Source organism: Mirounga angustirostris, unplaced genomic scaffold (genome assembly GCF_029215605.1).
Source record: "Mirounga angustirostris isolate CCGP_5_RB_7025 unplaced genomic scaffold, mMirAng1.0.hap1 SCAF_6, whole genome shotgun sequence".
Classification (NCBI taxonomy): domain Eukaryota; kingdom Metazoa; phylum Chordata; class Mammalia; order Carnivora; family Phocidae; genus Mirounga; species Mirounga angustirostris.
The window spans coordinates 45046627-45066051 of record NW_026991714.1 but is presented as its reverse complement, the minus strand read 5'-3'; the positions used below and the strand labels follow the sequence as shown (position 1 = coordinate 45066051).

The following is a 19425-nucleotide window of genomic DNA, read 5'->3' as shown; positions in this document are numbered from 1 at the left end:
TTAACATCTTAGCATATACCGTTCTGTACTTTTCTCCCTGCTTATACAGCTATTAAAACATACACACTTTTTTAAAGATTTTATTTATTTATTTGACAGAGAGAGAGACAGCGAGAGAGGCAACACAAGCAGGGGGAGTGGGAGAGGGAGAAGCAGGCTCCCCGCTGAGCAGGGAGCCCGACGTGGGGCTCGATCCCAGGACCCTGGGACCATGACCTGAGCCGAAGGCAGACGCTTAACGCCTGAGCCACCCAGGCGCCCCTAAAACATACACATTTACGGGCTGGTTTTTTTTTTTTCCAGATTGTTTGCTCTTTAAAAAATGGGATTGTATTACAAATCCTACTCTTTATCAGTGTTCTCATTCAAAAAATACCTCGCGAAACTGTCTTCAAGTTAGCTGCTCTAGCTCTAAATCATTCTTTGTAATGGCTACATAATATTTCATGTCTGAATGCACCATGATTTATTCAGCTATCCAAATGTTGCTGGCATCATGGACAAAGCTGTAATAAATAACCTTGTTACGTATATTATACTCTGATGCTTTCATTCCTGTGGGATAGATTCCTAAGGCAGGATGGCTACATTGAAAGGTGGCTTTATTTCTCCTGTTAACAGATGTTACCATTTGCATTTCAAAAAAAAAAAAAAAAGGACTTAAATTTTACATTTCTGTCCATTGTGTATGGCAGAGGACTTTCTTCCCCATATGCTCGTCAGCAGTAGGCAGTACCACCTCTTTAAACTTCGGCCCATCTGATAGGAGCAAAGCAGCAGCCCATTTTTCCTCTCTTGTCTGCTTGATTGTTATTTCTTTAAAACAGATACATTTCATATTGTGTGAGGAGGGACAAGTTTGACCTTGTGCGTTTGATCATTAATTCTACCTCGGTGCGGCTCCCCACAACTCACTTCTCAAGGAGAGTGATGTGTTCTCTTTACAAACACAATGAGAACGGGCCCTTTAAGAATTCCTATTTAGAGACACCTAGAACTTGAGCTTTGTCCCTTTTCTGTGACTTGAAAATCGGACAGCACAGCCTTTGTGATTCACACTCACCCTGTGTTACTCCCCAGTTCTCCCTGGGCGTCCATTTTTAGCACCTGTCTATCTTCTCTTTCGCTGCCCACCCACCTGTTTCTTCTAGATGTCTGGTATTCAATTTTTAAAATTATTTGAAAATCATCTTGGAAAATAGAAGGCATTCTGTTGGGAACAACACTCACGATGTGAGCGTGTGTTGGTAAAACCTGACGTCTTTAGCAGAGGAGGCCCATTGCTGCCCTCTTGTTGGAAGCCCTGTGGCTTCATTGCTCGTGCAAACCAGAGGAGGAGGAATCCCAGTTTTTTATCTGGATGCCTCTCCCAGGCCAGGCCTCTTCCTACCACCCACCTCCCCACCTACTAGCCCCATAGAGAACCTACGGTGGAGGAAGCCCCCGTGAGCCCTGACAGAGCCTCAGAGAACTGTGGAGATTCTGGCCTCATTCCCAGAGTCCTGGGGTTCAGGGGCATCCTGACCCCATTAAAGGAGGCTTTGGAGGTCCCGGGGGCCCAGCAGCAATTCCAGATGCCAAAAAGCCTGCCTACCTAGTTCTTGAGCTCTGCAAGTCGGAGCCCCAAGTCCATCAAGAACTAAGATTGTAGCCCCTTCAAATGCTTTCCTGGGTCCTCCCATCATCCAGGGGGTTCCTCTACCAGTCTCTGCCCTAGCGATAGAGCTGCCCCAGGGACCCCTGAAGGAGGCAAGTAAGACAGTTGAAATGTCACAGATGCAGTGATTTGAGAAGTGATTCACTCTACTAACGTACGTTTGATCATTTAGAATTTACGTAATACGGAATATGTGTGTAATCCTGCTCCTGAGTCTGAAGGTATTTAACGTTTCCCTTCACCAAAATGCAGCATCTAGACCGGCTCATGAATCTTCCACTGGATTCCATGAAGATGGAACCTTGTTACAGTAAAGTCAACCTGCTTCAGGAGCGTTTGCAGGATCTCAAGAGCCGCTTCCGATTCCCCCACGTGGATCTGGTGGTCCAGAGGACACAGAACGACATGCAGGAGGTGGGAGCGGCAGGGGCCTCCGTGGGGGGTGAGGATGGAGACAGCAGAGAAACAAGGGCTGGCCAGCGAGGCTGGGGTGCTGGTGCAGCTCTGGGCAGTGGGGCCCTTCGCAGTCATCATCATGTTGAGTTGAGGACGTCCTTGGTCGTTCCAGCTGGCTTCATCTTTCTTCCATGTTAATGAACATCAGAAAGAAAAAAAAAATTTTCAGGGAAATCAGGTAGCATTAACTGATAATTACTTGATTTGCCAAACCAGCGCTTTTAACCTTGGCTGCACATGAGAATCATCTGGGGAGCTTTTGAGAAATGCTGACGTCTAGGCCCCACTCGCAGGAATTTTCCCCCACTCGCCTTCCCACTACTTCTAATATGAAGCTAGAACAGAGAACTACCTGCTTACGTTAATTCCCTAACCCGGTTAAGAGTAAATCAATCAATCAATCATGGCTTCATATTTGGATCTCTTGGGTCTACTTGATAGGTTCCCTTTTTTCCCCCACACAAGAAACTTTTTCTCCAGGAACAAGCACAAATTCTTTCCTTACTATAGTGCTTTCTAAATGAAGAAGGGTGTGATCACTGAAGCCAAAAGAGCACAGTTCTATTTCAGGGGTGTTCAGGGGTGTTCAGGAGTGTTCAGGGCCACTCAGGGACCGGGCACTGTGCCAGGCCCCCCTTCAGAGACAGATGCTTAGATTAGGTCACTATCGTGTTGAGAGTGCTGGACAAAGCTATGTGTTCATGCTTTGGGATCAGAGGCTTGGGGAAGAAAGGAACGTTTGTTCCTTATAAGTTATAGGGCGGATTAAGTGATACACCTTATTATCTAACCTCTGAGTTGTGAAGGATTAAAGACGGACTGGGGGAACAAAATTGGGCAACAGTTTAACAGAAGTCCCTTTTTGGTAATACTGAACCCTGGTGAAACTGATACAGGTATGAGTGCAGAGAATAAGAAATCGCAGTCATTTCCGTTTCCTAACCCATGAGCACATCAGCCGCTGTGCCCACCAAGCCCCAACCCTGCCTCCCTTCCAGCCTGGCAGAGCAAGGAAGAGAAGTGAGGGGGTAGGCTAAGTGCAGAGAGGTGTGCTGGACTGGTTTGCATCCCCCAAAAGCGGCAGTGCACGATTAAAGCCGCCAAGAAATAACTGGAGAAGCCTCCCACCTCCCTTTGTCAAGCCGGGGCTGCAGGAACCAGAGACCAGAGGAAGGGGCTGACCACAGGAGAGGGTGGTATTCTCAATCCCATGGCCTCCAGGGGTTTTGCAGCTCAGAGCATAAAAGGAAGAGAGGAGGGAAAAAATACGCATATGCATACATACATAGGTGTGTGAGTGTGTGTTATTCCCAGACTCTTACTGATCCCACTGTGGCCAGGTGCCTTCTATTTCATAACCCAGGTAGGGGGCTGAGGACCTGTTGCCCTGGGTGGCCCCAGAGTAGTGCCTGGGGGGGACTCTGATGGTCATCCCCTCCCTGCTCCAGGGTAGAGACCCCGGCCTCTGACCAGGCGCTGTTCTGTGTTGCTTTTGGTTTCTAGCTAATGGAGAATGCAGTATTCACTTTCGAGCAGTTGCTTTCCCCACACCTCCAAGGAGAGGCCTCCAAAACTGCAGTCGCCATCGAGAAGGTTAAGCTCCGAGTCTTAAAGGTAAAACCTTTCTCTCATTTGTGGGAAGCGTAAAACAAGTATGACCCCCTGCTTCTTTTGTTAAGTGGAAAATACCAAATTCTGTCCTTCACCCTCCCTGTTTGTAATCCTGCTCCCTTTCCCCGCCTGAAGTAGCAATGACTACCGCGCTACTAGGCCTCCAGCGTGACTCTCGTGCCTATTCTGCCATCTAGTGGCAACTCTAGGGACCACATGTCCTCGGGATTCTTGTCTGTCAGCTCGAAGTGACCTGTCCTTGATAGAGCAATTGCACTTGATATTTATTGGCATTCATAGCAATTGCACTTGACTGTCCACGCTAAGCAAAGCGTTGTGATAGATATTACACAAAATGTAAAAATAGGCAAGGCACAGTTTCCTTCTTCAAAGAGTATGCAATATAGTAAAACCCATTTAAATTAGCCAGCATTTTTTAGAAAAATCAAAATCTCCTGGCAAAAGAAATACTCTAAAAAAAAAAAAAAGACACCTGCCATATGAAATTTTTTTTTTTAAGACTTTATTTGAGAGAGAGAGAGAAAGCACGAGTCGTGGGCAGAGGGAGAGGGAGAAGCCGACTCCCCGCTGAGCAGGGAGCCAAATGTGGGGCTTGAACCCAGGACCCTGAGACCATGACCTGAGCCGAAGGCAGACGCCCAAATGACTGAGCCACTCAGGCGCCCCTGAAATTGTTTTTAATGTGCTTACTGCTTAAGTATTTATCAAAATGATTTTAATAATAGCAGCTTGCACATATATGGTCTATTTTTAAAGCTGTTTTGTTTTTAACCTCCCCTGTTTTGTTTGATCTTCACAAGGACTCGTGAGATAATTAGAATATGTCTCCATTATAGAGATGAGGAAACTGACTCACTAAGAGCTAACATGACTTACTTAAGCTCAACAGGCTACTCAATGGTGAGCCTAGAGCTAAAACAATTCTTAAATTTAGTCCACTAATTTCTTACTACCTATTCCCCTAAACAGTGCCTTGGAGCAGAAGATTAAAGTTCCACAGAGCCTAGGAGGTGGTCCCTGAATTTTAGACCTAATCTTAATACCTCACAGCAGTAGGAAACAATGGCAACCAAATCACTGAGATTAAAAGCAATATTTATGGGACACCCGTGTGGCTCAGTTGGTTAAGCATTTGCCTTCGGCTCAGGTCATCATCCCAGGGTTCTCGGATTGAGTCCCGCATCGGGCTCCTTGCTATGCAGGGAACCTGCTTCTCCTTCTGCCTGCCACTCCCCCTGCTTGTGCTCGCTCTCTCTCTCTCTGACAAACAAATAAATAAAATCTTTTAAAAAATAAAAGAATAATAAAAGCAGTATTTATTATGGGAACACAAGTAATAATGAACTTGCAATTGGGAAGAAAAGATAGTATCGATGTCAGTATCACATCCAGTGTCAGGACACTTAGGACCTCCCTGGACAATCCATTTCTTCTCTGGACACTTTTTACTGCAAGAACATGCTTCCTAATGTGAAGCCAAAGTTGACACTGTTGGTGATTCTAGTTCTCTTCTCTCTGTTCATGTCCTTTTTCCACACAGTAGCCTTTGGTTGTTTGAATAGAGCCATAATCTTGCCCAAAGTTATCATCTTCAGTAGAAATGCCTTCACCTCATGAACCATTCTTTGTTTGGCCTGACCGTTCTGCTCACATGCCTGTGATTGTGTTCCAGAGCATCGGCGATCCTCTTAAAGGGTTGTCTAAAACCAAACTCGAGTCTCTAGGTTTGAATATTCCATGCAGAAAAGTGAATCAACATCTTTCTTGGTCTGGATACTAAACTTCTTCGGTTAATATGCCACAGTGTTAAGGTAGCTATGAGCCAGACCCTCCCTTCCTTTGTGGAAATCATTATAGTCCACTCATCCTGCTTCTCGGATATAAAGTGAAGGAAGTAGATGATCTTGGCTCCTATGGACCCACCCAGGACAGGAGTGATGACATACAAACTCACCCCCCATTTCTGTCCCCAGCTTCTTTATAATGCAGAAGTTACTGTTTTTTTGTTTTGTTTTGTTTTTAAAGATTTTATTTATTTGACAGAGAGAGACACAGCGAGAGAGGGAACACAAGCAGGGGGAGTGGGAGGGGGAGAAGCAGGCCTCCCGCTGAGCAAGGAGCCCGATGTGGGGCTCGATCCCAGGACCCTGGGATCATGACCCGAGCTGAAGGCAGACACTTAACGACTGAGCCACCCAGGTGCCCCCAGAAGTTACTGTTTTGATCTTGCCTCAGTTTCCCTATCTGTAAAAGGGGAGGGTAAGATGGGTCATTAATAGCCATACCCTCCACCCAAAGTATGAGAGAATTGCATAGCAAGATCTTTGAGACCTTGGAAACACCGTAAATGTCCTCAGAAATAGGGGGGAAAGCGAGACAAGTGAGTGACTGAGTTTTTGTTTAAGCAAAAGTTAACAGATTGCAATGTTGCTATTTAGCACATGTTTCTATCTCTGTATTGACAGCAATATGATTATGATAGCAGCACCATCCGGAAGAGGATATTTCAAGAGGCACTGGTTCAAATCACACTTCCCACCGTGCAGAAGGCATTGGCATCCACGTGCAAACCCGTAAGAGGATGGGTTACTCCAGAGAGCCTGCTTTTATTGCTGTGAAGTTCAAGCAAGTTCTTTTGCTACAATGTGCTTGCAATCAGTAGACTAGACCAGGGAGGGGTCGGCAAACTTTTTCTGCAAATGGTCAGATAGTAAAGATTTTAGGCCTTCGTGGGTCGTACTGTTTTTGTTGCAACTTCTCAGCTCTGCTAAGTGCAAGAGCATACATTAACAATGGGTGCTTCTATGTCCCAATAAAACTTTATTTACAAAAGTAAGCAGCTGCCAGATTTGCCAACCTTTGGACTAGACAGAATCTCAAAGGTGATGATCTGACTTTGAGCCAAACTAAGGGTTGTCATAGAGCATCTGAGGACACCAAGTGCTCCTCGTCATAGTATAACTCATGGGTACCATCTGTCCTCTGAAACTTGACCACTACATCCAGGGAAAGACCGTAAGTCACCCGATTACAGAAGGATATTTTTTTCTTTTAATGTTTGTTTTGTGAAGTCAATGAAACAGAAACCATTTAAAGCTGCTACCAGTGACAGTCATGATTATGAAGGTGTGACTTGGTCTGCAGAGCAGAGCCATGGGTGAGCCACTTATGGAGGCAGGTCCAAGACCTGGGTTCAAGTCCTGGCTCCTCCATGTATTGGCTCTGGGGCCTTGGACAAGTCACTTTTCCTCTTTCTTGACCTAGATTCCATCTTCTAGAAAATGGAAATGATATATCTTGCAGTGCCTTTCTTAAGATAGAGGAGACTAAATTATTAATATTTGATGAGTGTTGACCATGTGTTAGACACTATGTTAAACACACTTTGCATGGATTATCTCAATAATTCTCATGACAACTCGAGGAGGAAGTATTATTTACATCCTCATTGTACAAATGGGGAAACTTGAGGATTAAGTAATGGGCCCAAAGTCACAGAGCTGGTAACCGCCAGAGTTTGAACTCAGCTCATATTTGCTGATAACAAGGTGTGCACTCAGTGAATAATATATACGACTGCTATTACTATTTCTACATTTCAGAAATGATCTATGAGCCTGGACATTTTCAGTGCCTTCTCCCTATTGGAGCAAATCATAAAGAGCTTATTAGAATTTCAAAAGGACTTTTGGGCAGCGTAGAGGGTCTCCAAGAATTGGAACATTAAAATCCTTGGCATAAGTTATTTTACTACAGAAATTTCTTTGGTTATTTTTATATTCTATAAATGCTTTTTTCTTTAGAGTCTTGGCATATCTAGTACCTGGCCTTTATTTCTGGGAGTTTGATCAAGCCACAGGAATAAAGAATCTGTCTATATGATTGTCCTTCCGCCATGTGCGGATGGAAAAGTTTAGCCGCCCAAAGGAAGACTTTGTCTACCTCTGGATGCGTCTGCACACAGACATTCTACTTAGGGTGTTTTCAATCCCAGAGGCAATTTAGGGGCCTCCAAGCCACTTCCTCCCAGAAGAAGAGAAGGGCAAAGAAAAGTCCCCCTTTCTTGTCTGTTCCCTTTTTTTTTTTTTTTAAGATTTTATTTATTTATTTGATAGAGAACAAGACAGTGAGAGAGAGAACACCCAGCAGGGGGAGTGGGAGAGAGAGAAGCAGGCTTCCCGCTGAGCAGGGAACCCGACGTGGGGCTCGATCCCAGGACTCCGGGATCATGACCTGAGCCGAAGGCAGACGCTTAACGACTGAGCCACCCAGGCGCCCCATCGTCAGTTCCCTTTTTCCACACATCAGCAGAGTTGTACCCAATCTATAAAATGCTCTTGGGATTTTTGAATCAAGAAAGATTGGTTTCTAAAGAAACTGAGACCCCAAGTTTTCAGTAATGAAGGATATGATTTCAGTGTCAAGAGATTTCTTAAAATCTGGATGTACAGAACGGATAAATTAAGGGATTATCTGCTCAACTGAAGGATTCTTTATTTTACTAACGTTATGTTTCCCTTGGTTCTTTAATCACAACTTCTTAGATCTGTGGTACTCAGTCCAGGGTGCCCATTGAAATTGCCTGGAGAATTAAAAAAAAAAAGAAAAGAAATTGCCTGGGGAGCTGTAAAAAAAAAATTCTGATTCCCCAAGACCCACCCTTAGGGATTCCAATTAAATTGCTCCAAGGAATTAAACATATGTCACAGTTTAGTCAGTTCAATATAGAAGACCTATGTTACAAAGCTGGACATGTCACAGTGGTATAAACATCCCTAGAAAATTGTTCCTTTCCACAAACTTATTTAGCTGTTTGAAATTTTTTTAAAGATTTTTTTATTTTAGAGAGAGAGAGTTGCAAGCAGAGGGGAGAGGCAGAGAGAGAGAGAATCTCAAGCCGACTCTGCACTGAGCCCAGAGCCCGACTCAGGACTCAGTCTCACGACCCTGAGATCACGACCTGAGCCAAAACCAAGAGTCAGACGCTTAACCGACTAGGCCGCCCAGGCACCCCTAGCTGGAAATTTCGAAGGTCTACTGTTTCTTCGGCAAACACATCCTGACTATGTATCAGATATGATCCAGGCACTGTGCCAGGCCAGCATTCCTGCCATCCGGGAGTTCGTAGGCTAGAGGTACCGGGCCTGCAGTGGATGAGCACAGCTGTAGCCTATGGGAAAGAGGACGGACCAGAGCTCCGAGCCGGGCGCCCAGCGCTGCTTATGGGGTCAGGGAAGACTCCCCAGAGTCATGTTTTCGCCCAGTCCTGAGGCAGGAACCAGGGAAATAAAGAGTGGGAGACCACCTAGGGATAGGAAAGGGTGTTGCAGACCTGAGCCTGTGGCCCTCACTTTGCAGAGGCAGAGAGAGGCATGGAGCCGTTACATGGCGGGCTCGGGTCCCCCAGGGAATCCAGGGCAGTGTCCAGCCTCCTGGCCAGTGCTCTTTCCACACAGTTCTCATCTGTGTGTCCGTCCTGCCTCACAGACCTGCTCAGGGTCCTGCAAGCTCACGTCTGTCCAATCTTTAGCTTTGCTCTGGGTGGGTATAAAGGGACCTCATTATGACCTGCTGTGATCTGGGCCTGGGCCCCCAAGTACTAGCACTGAGTTGCCTGCAGTGGTGGCTTCTGATCTCCTGCTGAAAATCCTGTCCCTTCAGGCAAAAGGCATCAAATCCCACTGCTAAAGCCCTTGCTCTTGGGGCCCTTTGAGCACTCTTAGCTGTAAGGATTACTGAGTTAATCACTGGCATGTGATTTGGTACATTTTGATCCCTATCCTGACCTCAAGCCATCTGGAAACCCTCAGAGAGCAGGAAGGGTTAAAGGATTATGCATCCTGTCTGGTTGTCTTAGAGGGAATCAATGACTGTCAGGGCCAGTTGGAGGGAAAGAGGAGAATGTTCCTGAAGAGTCTTTGACGAGAGAGTCTCCATACCCGGAAAGGGCCCCTTTCTAATACAGTTAAACATACATCTAGTCCAGGACCCAGCAATTTCACTTCTAGGTATACACTGAAGATAAAAAAGAGTCCTTAAATCCAAAAAAAAATCATGCACAGAAATGTTTATAGCAGTTATATTCATAACAGTTAAAAAATGAACAAATCTCAACACCATTGATAGGAGGATAGCTAAGCAGTTTTAGTTTATCCATATAATGAATGTCTTTTGTCAATAAAAGGGAATGAGCTACTGATATATGCGGCAACACGGATGAATCTTAAAGCCAAACACACAAGAATATGTGATTCAATTTGTGTAAAGTTCAAAAATTAGAAAAACTAGGGACACCCGGGTGGCTCAGTCGGTTAAGCATCTGCCTTTGGCTCAGATCCTGATCTCAGGGTCATGAGATCAAGCCCGGTGTCAGGCTCACTGCTGGACATGGAGCCTGCTTAAGATTCTCTCTCCCCTGGGCGCCTGGGTGGCTCAGTTGGTTAAGCGACTGCCTTCGGCTCAGGTCATGATCCTGGAGTCCCTGGATCGAGTCCCGCATCGGGCTCTCTGCTCAGCAGGGAGCCTGCTTCTCCCTCTGACCCTCCCCCCTCTCATGTGCTCTCTCTCTCTCTCTCATTCTCTCTGTCTCAAATAAATAAATAATCTTTAAAAAAAAAAAAAGATTCTCTCTCCCCTCCCCCTCTGTTCCTCCCCCCACCACATGTGTTCTCTCTCTCAAAAAAAAAAAAAATTAGGAAAACAAATCTGTTGTGACAGATATCAGAGTAGTGCTTATCTCTCGTTGGTGGTGTAGACTGGAAAAAGGCACAGGGTGTCGGAAATATTCTCTATCTTGATCTGGGTTGTGGTTCCATGGGTATAGTTATATATTTAAAACCACTGAGATGTACACATTGTGAGATGTGTACATTTCACTGTGTGTAAATGTGTGATGTACACATTGTGAGATGTGTACATTTTACTGTGTGTGACTTATACCTTGGTAAAGTACTGTTGGAGTTTAAAGGGGGAAAAAAGGGAAGAAGGGAACATTTTGGTTGTGATGGAAAAAAAGGAGGGCCTTGAGACCCACAGACCCGCAGACAGGGCCTTGAGATGATTAAAATCTGTGTTGTCTACACCCCTGAAGTACACATCGTGCCTCGGTGGCTGTCCAAGGAGGGGATCATGAGTGCAAGTCATGCTCCCTGTACCTTCTCTACAAACTGGCATCTCATGCCTTGTCCTCCGTCTCCCTATCTCTCACTGTCCAGGAGCTCCAGAAATATGAGCAGTTCATTTTTGCAGATCACACCAATATGATTCATGTGGAAAATGTCTACGAGGAGATTTTACATCAGAGCCTCCTTGATGAAACTCTGAAAGGTGAGGAAGATTTCCTTGGTACTGGAGGGAACAGCAGATACGGGGGAGGACCCCTCAAGGGGACCCAGGGAGGCCCGCTAGGTTTCTCAACAGGAATGAAAGGGGAAGAGGAAACCGCTACCGATTTGTTGGGGAGACAGAGAAGAGAGGAGAGAGAGGGATACTAACCTTGACTGAGAATCATGATCTGGCACACACTGTACTGGCCCCTTGGATATTATTTCTTTGAATTACAAATAAGAACTCCAGGAGACAGAAATTTCAAGCTTCATTTTTCACAGAAAACCGAGGTTTAGGGAGATTAAGGCTAGACTGGCTCATGAACATCTGTCTCCCTCCAGCTGCCCCAGACAGAACAAAGGAGAACAGCTGTTTTTAGCCACAGACTTCTGACCCCTCCCTGAGGCAGGAGGAGGTGATTCCGGAACAGGGGTTACCAGCTGCCTCCTCGGCACATTCCTCATGTCCTGTCCGCTGGCAGAAGCAGACCCAGGGCGCCGACACCGTACTCTGTGAATCTTGTTGGGACTCCAGCACCCACTGTCCTGTGGAGTTAGGCCCCTTGCTTGTGATGGGACCGTGGGCAGGACAGCCTTGATAGAAATCGGCTGGACAGGGCCATTCCCCAGAACCGTAGGCCTGTGTCTGGTCTCCACGGGTAAAGTGTTAGTATCACCAGAAACCCCCCACAAAGGAAACGAGCCAAGCACAAGCCCCAGTAGCTAATCCAACGAGATGAGAAATGTAAAGATGTCAGCACAGTGTCTGACAGGAAGGGCCCCCCCTCAAGCCCACACCATTCCCTCGTGGCACCTTTCCACCAGTTAGGAAAAGGCTCCCTTTCTCCAGGCACCAGGCAGCTCTCTGTCAAAAAAATTACCGTGATATACTGATTTTTATCAGAGTAGGATGCTCTACTGCTCGTTGCTGGAAAATTCTGCCAAACACATAAATCTATGCTGTCTCTGATGTGAGTGGCGCCCCCTTGGATAAGATACCGTTGGGCACTAGACAGCCTGCATAGCTCTAGTGGAGGCCTGTGGTCAAAAATGTCAGCTGCTATCGTTGTTATTGTTGTTTTGAGTCCTCTCAAGGCCTCTAAGACTGAGCTGGATGCACGTAGGTCTTCATTCTAGACGCTACAGGTCAACAGGGCTCTCTGCATCCTCAGTACTGAGTACCCAATACACATTCAGGACTGGACTATGAGAGGAAGCAGAGAAATGACAGGCCTGCCCCTGCAGCAGGGCCTCTATCGGTGATAACAGATGTTACTATTCTAGGTTGCGAGCTCCTTGAAAGCCAATCTTTGGACTCTCAGAGCCTGTCCCATAGTGGATGCCCAGTCTGCATCCATGAATGAGTGAAGGAATGAATGAAGGAATGAATGAAGGAATGAATGAATGAATGAATGAATGAATGAACATGACAGAGGTCCAGTGCTGAAGACGAGTGTGTGGGCTTTGGTCATGAGGGAAGGAGACTGGGAAGAGGGTGGCTATCAGCTGGAATTTGACATTGAGAGATTTGGGTAGCCAGAAAAGCTGGGAAGGGAGTTTGGCTTCTGGATAACATGGGAAAATCCAGGGTGGCCGGGGCCGAGAATCAATGTCATGTTCTGTTTTCTGGTCTCTGTCAGTGATAAAGGAAGCCGCTCTCCTGAAGAAACACAACTTATTTGAAGACAACATGGCCTTGCCCAGTGAAAGTGTGTCCAGCTTAACTGATCTAAAAACCCCTGCAGGGTCAAACCAGGCCAGCCCTGCCAGGAGGGCCTCGGCCATTCTGCCAGGAGTTTCAGAGAGCGAGGCTCTGAGTAACGAAGTATTCCAGGAGTCAGGGGAAAAGAAGCAGCCTGGGGTCCCTAGTCTGTTGGCCAAAGGAGAAAGCCCGTCTTCCCCTGCCCCTACCCGTCCCCCAGACGGGACCGGAGAGGTGATTCCTTCAGGCATGGATGGCCCAGTTGTGGGTCTCGTGACGGCAGAGAACACGGCAGGAGCCCTGGGCACACCCTCGTCAGAGCTGGAGTTTGGAGGGGCTCCTGAGGACGGAGAACCCAGCCACGAAAAGCCAGAAGCCAGCTCTGCCTCGGGCTCCTTACTGGAGCTCAGAAATTTGTTGACGGTGACCATTGAAGTGCCCATGGAATCGGCCACCCTCGAGATTGAGAAAGATTCAAATGAAGAGACCCTTGGTCCCCAAGAAATTGAAAAATTAGAGGAAACAACCCAAATCGACACAGAGGCCGATCAAGAAGCGGCCTCCAGTCAAGACAGCTGTGAAGGCAGTGAAATCAGTGAGAGGGAGGCCCATTTTTCCCCGCCGGAGGTGCAGGCGGAGGCTGGCAGGGTGGAGTTGGGGGTATTGCTGGGGGATCAGCAGGCCTGTGAAGGGCTCACCCAGGGTGCCAGCAGCCCTGGCCCCCTAGAGCAGCAAGCAGAGGCTGGGGAGCCCACTAAGAGGGAGCTCACAGGGGGGGTTTCCAGACTGGATGCCCAGGAAGGAGGAGGGGCTGCAGCCATGGTGGAGGGTGAGGCCAGGCCACAAGAAGATTGCATTTCCAGTGCTCACCACACCTGCCCCAGTGAGAGCCAGGGTTCTGTGGAAGAAGGCCTGGGAGGGACCAGCAGCATGGCCCAGGCCACTGCTAGCATGGATACAGAGGAGATTAAGGCAGCTGGTGTCCATGAGTGCCAGTGGGTAGTGGAGAATGCTCCAGACTTCGATCTGCTAGGTTCACAAGATGTGGGGGAGAGTACCCCAGGGCAGCCCTCAGAAGAGTGAAAGGGACAATTGGGCATAAGTATTTCTTTGCACAAACTCAGCCAAAGGTTAATAGTTATGGGTATGCTTAGGGGTTGCACACAAGTTGTTACCAAAAAAAAAAAAAAAAAAAATTAAGTACTTCCTTAATGTGTGTAATGAAACCAGAGGAAATTCACACAGGGCATGCTCACTGAGGCAGACCTTTGTGGAATTGAACTGTTCTACCGTGAATTACTGCTTTAGCATTTTAATAGGAAGTGTTTGGGGTGAGAGGCAGCTGAGGATGTTGAAGGGAGGCGGTGGTGTTCCAGCGAAGATGAAGAAAACAGTAGGGGCCCAGTTTCCAATACACTGTGTGTTTTCCTCTCATGTACTTCAAGGCTCTTTACTTTTTGGTAAGAATGCAAATGTATACTGTAAATCCAGCTTCACCATCCACTAGAGCAACTTCATTGTCTCTGAAGGACTCAGCATTCCTCCACAGTAGGACTGCAGGGAAGGGTCGGTGGGGAACACTGGTCACCCTGCTGTGGGCAGCCCTGCAGCCCCTGAAAGAGCCCAGGGGAAGCTGAGCACAAATGGAGGAAGGTTGTGGTCTGTGGGGCTGTCTGAGCCTGTTACTAATTATGCTATCAATTTCTTGTTAATTAATCATGTTTATTCTTATTAATTAATCACCTTTTGGGGACATTCAGATGAGGCAAGAAAATTTCCTTGGCACGTTTAAGCCTGAAAGCATTCCAAATTAGCCTTAGGCTGTGCAGAGGGGCCTTAGCTAATTGTCGAGCAGAAAAGACTACAGGTTAAACAAGCATTATTGGAATAGCTGCTCTATGCCACGTGCTGTGCTAGGTAGAGTAACAACAGCAACAAAACAAAAAAGAAGAAGAAAAGATAAGGTGCTTTGTCTGACATAAATTAAAAGATCCATGGGAATTTAAAGGAAGAAATATGCCAATTTTCAAACCATGACAACTTTCTGTCTATCCATTGAAACAGTCCTGGTTCATTTCCAGAAGGGGAATAAAGTGAATAAATGGGAAAGAAAAGAAAGGAAATGAAAAGCCAAGATGTACATCATCAAGTTCCAGTCAAGTTCCAAAGATGTCACCAAAAGTGGAAATCATTTGTTTGGTCATTCAGCAAGTTAACTGAGTCCCTATGATGTCCCAGATGCTAGAGATACTATAGTGAAAAAGACTCTGTTCCTCTCTCCTGGAACTTACGCTTTATGGAAATAGACACAGATACGTCTTCTCAATGGACCGTGACCTAGAAATGTTGATGTTAAAGGACTTACTTGCCGCAGATTAAAAAGCTGTGTTCTATTATCCTTCCAGAAAATACCATATCGTTTCCTAAAAGTTTCAGTCCCAGGTAGTACCTCTTGACATTTCCTTCCACAAATTTTAATATTAGATCCCAACATACTGTCCTAAAATCTTGTTTTGATCGTCATCAGCAAGTTTATATCAGTTGTTTAGAGAATTTGTCCCACAGTTTAACTCTTTCAGCAGGAATTAAAATCTTTCTCTGTCCAACTCCCCATGAAGAATTTCTAGGTGATAAAGAATGAATACTAAGCAGTATCACTATAGTCTCATATTCAATCATTTTAATTTCTCTTAGAGTGTTTAGATCTTTACATCTATGAAGGGTCTCCTTAGAAGAACGTAGAGGCTACTCCTTGCCGGTCATTGCAGTACCCGGTGCTCACTCATATCCTTGCATTAAGCACAGAGTATTGAAATGGTGTTTATTTCCCATCTCTTCTGGGGCCTCTTTCTTCAAGAACAGAAACGGGGGTTTATTAATCATGTGTGCTTCCTGTTAGAGATACACAGCCTGGAATAATGGCTCTCTGCCTTCTCAAGTCACTTTCGTATCCCTAGTGCCTTGCACAAAAACTGGCAGGTGTCGAGCAGCTCAAGACCTGTGAGACCTGAATACCCGCCACGCTGCTGTGCTGGGGCTATTTGGGGCTTGCTGTCAGGCAGGGAGACGTTTTTAATTGGGCTTTCTGCCCTTGGGGAGGCTTCCCTTAGGTCAAGTCCAAAGTCCAAGAGGCAGACAGCAGATGGTCAGATGCACTGCCCAGTAAGGCAAGGAGCCCAAGGAGTAGTGCCCAGACCCACCAAGGATGCCCTTCTCTGCAGGAGAATGTCAGCGAGCAAGGAGGTCCCAGCCCTGCTCGAACCCATGCTGGAGCTTCCCAGCTTCCTTCCTTTGCTCACCTCAGGGCTTCTTGGACCCCTTGGAAAATTAAGAAATTTTTCCAACCCTAAAAGAAAGTACATCTGCATTGGATGGATGACTATCAGTGCCCTCCCTTTACCCATCTTGTAGGCCAGAGGGTACTGGGCACTACATGGTAGGACATACTTGAGAACACAAAGAATTTTTCTGTACATATTTCACAAAAGACAAGTTCACTAGACTAAGCGGGATGATTGTTCCATTTGAAGATGGAACAGGAAACTAAAGTTCATTAAAGATATTCCTTATTCATTTTAACATGTTGAATGGAGTAACTTCATATTACTATGAGCTTGTCTTGTTTTTAATAGACTTGTCTGTGTTGCTTCAGTGGTTTCCAGGTTAGAACAAGGTTATTGTAATTTAAATGAGCAGCATGCAAAGCTTCTGCAGGCTGCTCTGGGGAATCTCTCCTCCAGGCAAATCCATTAGAAATGCATAAAACCTCAGGACGTGGTTTTTGGGAAAAATTCCATGACTTTAAACGAGTTATGTTACTATTGACCTTTCACAAAGAGAATATTTGCCTTGAAAAAAATTAGCTTGTCATTTTTTTTCCCTTTGCAGCTTAGAGTGGAGACAGTGGTACCTTGAATCATGCAGAGAAAACTCTGTTTTCAAAAAAAAAAGTCTTTTGGAAACCACAAGGATAAGATTCCAATCTGTCCAAAAGCTTTTATAAAGAGGCTGTGTGAAGAACTTCAGGTCTCTGGGCCTGATCTTCTACATTTTATTGCAAAGATTCTCGAGTCTGGTCTTGTAACCCTCCAGACTGGAGTCCATGATTTCCAAGGGTTTCACAGTTCTGCCAGATGAGTGATTTTCACTCTTTATCAAAAGTGCTAAATGCTATATGCTCCATAGCAATTTTAATCTGGGGAAGGGAAGGACATCACTGACTAAATCAGTACAGGTTCACTAGGTAAAAAAGTTGGCTACATGTGTCTTCATACTTTAAGTAAGCGGGTTTGGGGACTTGCCTTCTGAAGTCTGGAACTTTAAGAAAAAAATCTACACGGTGGATGGGTTTTTCTGGCCACTATATAAAGCAGATAGACTTAAAGCACTTTGTAACCACATATTTACTCTCCCAAGTGCCTATATTCCAATAAAATGTTCATCCTTGAAGAGTTGTCCAAATGTCATATTTATTTAGAATGGGAGTGGTTTCATCTTTTAAGCAAACATCATACTTGAGCTGGGAGGAACAGCCCTCAGATGGAAAGGTGAGTCACTGTTGCTGCATTATGGAACTTTAAATTTTCTGTTGTCAGAAGGGAGTCCACAGAGAAGTCACTTAATGTCAGATGTAATTATGCTTTGAAAATTCTGCTTATTTCTCTAGGAATTGGAATACGTCTATAATAACGGGCAATTACTCTTGACGTAATTGAACTGCTTTTCAAACAAGTTTATCTTCGATGGGTAACATTAAGCAAAACATTCCTTCTTTCTATGACCACAAACAAAACAATATTTACTCACCAATATCTACAGTTGCTCATTCCTCCATGAATTCATTCATCCAAAAAATAATGATTGTGTATCTATTATATGCAGGCACTCTAGGGGATACTGGAGAAGCAGAGGTGAATAGGGTGGATATGGTCCCTGACATCACCAAACTCAAATTCTCATGGTAGACATGGCAAGGGAGGGCCCAGAATGGGTATTTGCTGGCTTGTTTGGCATAAAACTTGTCTATAACAGTTTAAACTCTACCTAAGCCAACAGCTCATCCAGGAAAGGACGAAACATTGGAGAAGTAAGTCTAGCAGGGATGGGGACACTGGGTGTGGCAAAGACTTTACCACTCCCTCTCCTTTCATATCAAACTCCCAATATGCAAGAATCATTCTCAGAGTGGCTCCTCCAGAACTTTTATTTAGGGCCAAGGATCAGATTGGAATTGGGGGTTCCAATTCCAGTTGGAGATTACATTGATTTGAAATGTCTTCTGCATAGTTTTTTCTTAGATTATATGTTTATTTGGTGTGGTTTGGGTGGAACTAATGGACGTTTTGGGAGGAGTCAGCTACATAAAGCTCTTCTGTCAGCGCTGCTTGGAGCTACTCCTGCTTGAACACCTCTCAACCTTTGCCAGAGTCTTCCCTTTTCCAAGAACTTCTGACCCTCCTTTCTCAATCTGGCCAGTTCCCACTTTTCCTGTAAGAGTTAGGACAAGTCTGGACAAACCCTTCCTCCCTCCCCATAACACTTTGCTGAACTGTCACCCTCGTTTACTTGCACACTTCTATTGTTTTCTCTCACTCTATCGCAGCAATCTACTGTCTCTGTGCCACCCTGTCTTCAATCTTTGTGTCCCTAACAGAGTATACATCCTTGTACACAGAAAACGCTCAATAAATGTTGAACAAATGAATAAATATCGCTAATCCCATAAGTAGGAGACAAGTGGAGAGGTAGCTGATGATTGCCTGGCATAGCATAATGGTCTGTGAAGCTGGTAACTACTCACCCTCAGCCTACTGAGAGAGTTCAGTTTTTGTGATGGAATTTCTTCATCCCATGTTTGTGCACACCTGTTCCTCTGGGAGAGAGCATCAGAGCCAAGTCGCCCCCACATCAAGCTAGCTAGTATGAACCACTCCTAGTTTTCAAAACAGGAGCCTCCACTGGATTTTCCTGAGGTCCCTATGAGGTCAATGAGGTAAAGTTAAGAAGTTTACCCTTGAATGCCACCCAAATCTGGGAGACATGAGCAAATGCCCAAGAAATTCATGGACAGCCTCTGCCTTCTGGCAATCCTTCCTCTTGAGACTGGGCAAGGAGCGGGAAAGAGGCTGTGGTCCCTGCTTTTAGGGAACTTGGTCCAGTTGGGAGGACAGAGAAGCAAGTGGTGGTTCTGCAGGCAGAGGAGGAAGCGTTCTGGCAGCACAAAGGAAGGGCAACCAAAGACTACTCAAGAAATTTCACATTTGGTTTTGAACCTATTGAGCCTGCCCTTTATGTCCTGCCTCACTTACTTCTTCTCTGTCATGTTCTAGAATCCAAACTCTAGCTGCCTACAGATAACCTGAAGAACATTTTTATCAAGACCTCTTTATACCAACCCCTACACACTCTTTTCAGGAATCTTGTGGCCTCTCTGGATGCTGATCCAGACCTTCTGCAGATCCATTGTAGTTTAATTCATGGAAGCCAAATTCATGGATTAATTTTCCCCCTCTGGTCTCTATACGAAAGGATACATAAGTGTAGTGGTGAGGTCTCTCTTTATATTAGCAATTCTAAGTGAAACTGTTGGGGTGGGAAAGTGGGTTTATGTGTTGGGGAATTCCTCCAAGGTACTGAAGTGATTTTGAAGCTAA

The 19425-nt window shown here is 45.5% G+C and overlaps 1 protein-coding gene across 1 annotated transcript in view; it reads left to right on the top strand.

Annotated features, from left to right (window-relative positions):
- NIBAN1 (niban apoptosis regulator 1) overlaps window positions 1–17221 on the top strand; it is a 155066-nt gene extending 137845 nt beyond the window's left edge. Inside the window, exons 10-14 of the mRNA XM_045877330.3 lie at window positions 1910–2071; window positions 3617–3727; window positions 6211–6318; window positions 10960–11071; window positions 12711–17221. Coding sequence (XP_045733286.1) covers window positions 1910–2071; window positions 3617–3727; window positions 6211–6318; window positions 10960–11071; window positions 12711–13855 — 1638 coding nt within the window. The 3' untranslated portion in view covers window positions 13856–17221. The remainder of the gene's footprint in view (window positions 1–1909; window positions 2072–3616; window positions 3728–6210; window positions 6319–10959; window positions 11072–12710) is intronic.
- Window positions 17222–19425: the final 2204 nt, after the last annotated feature.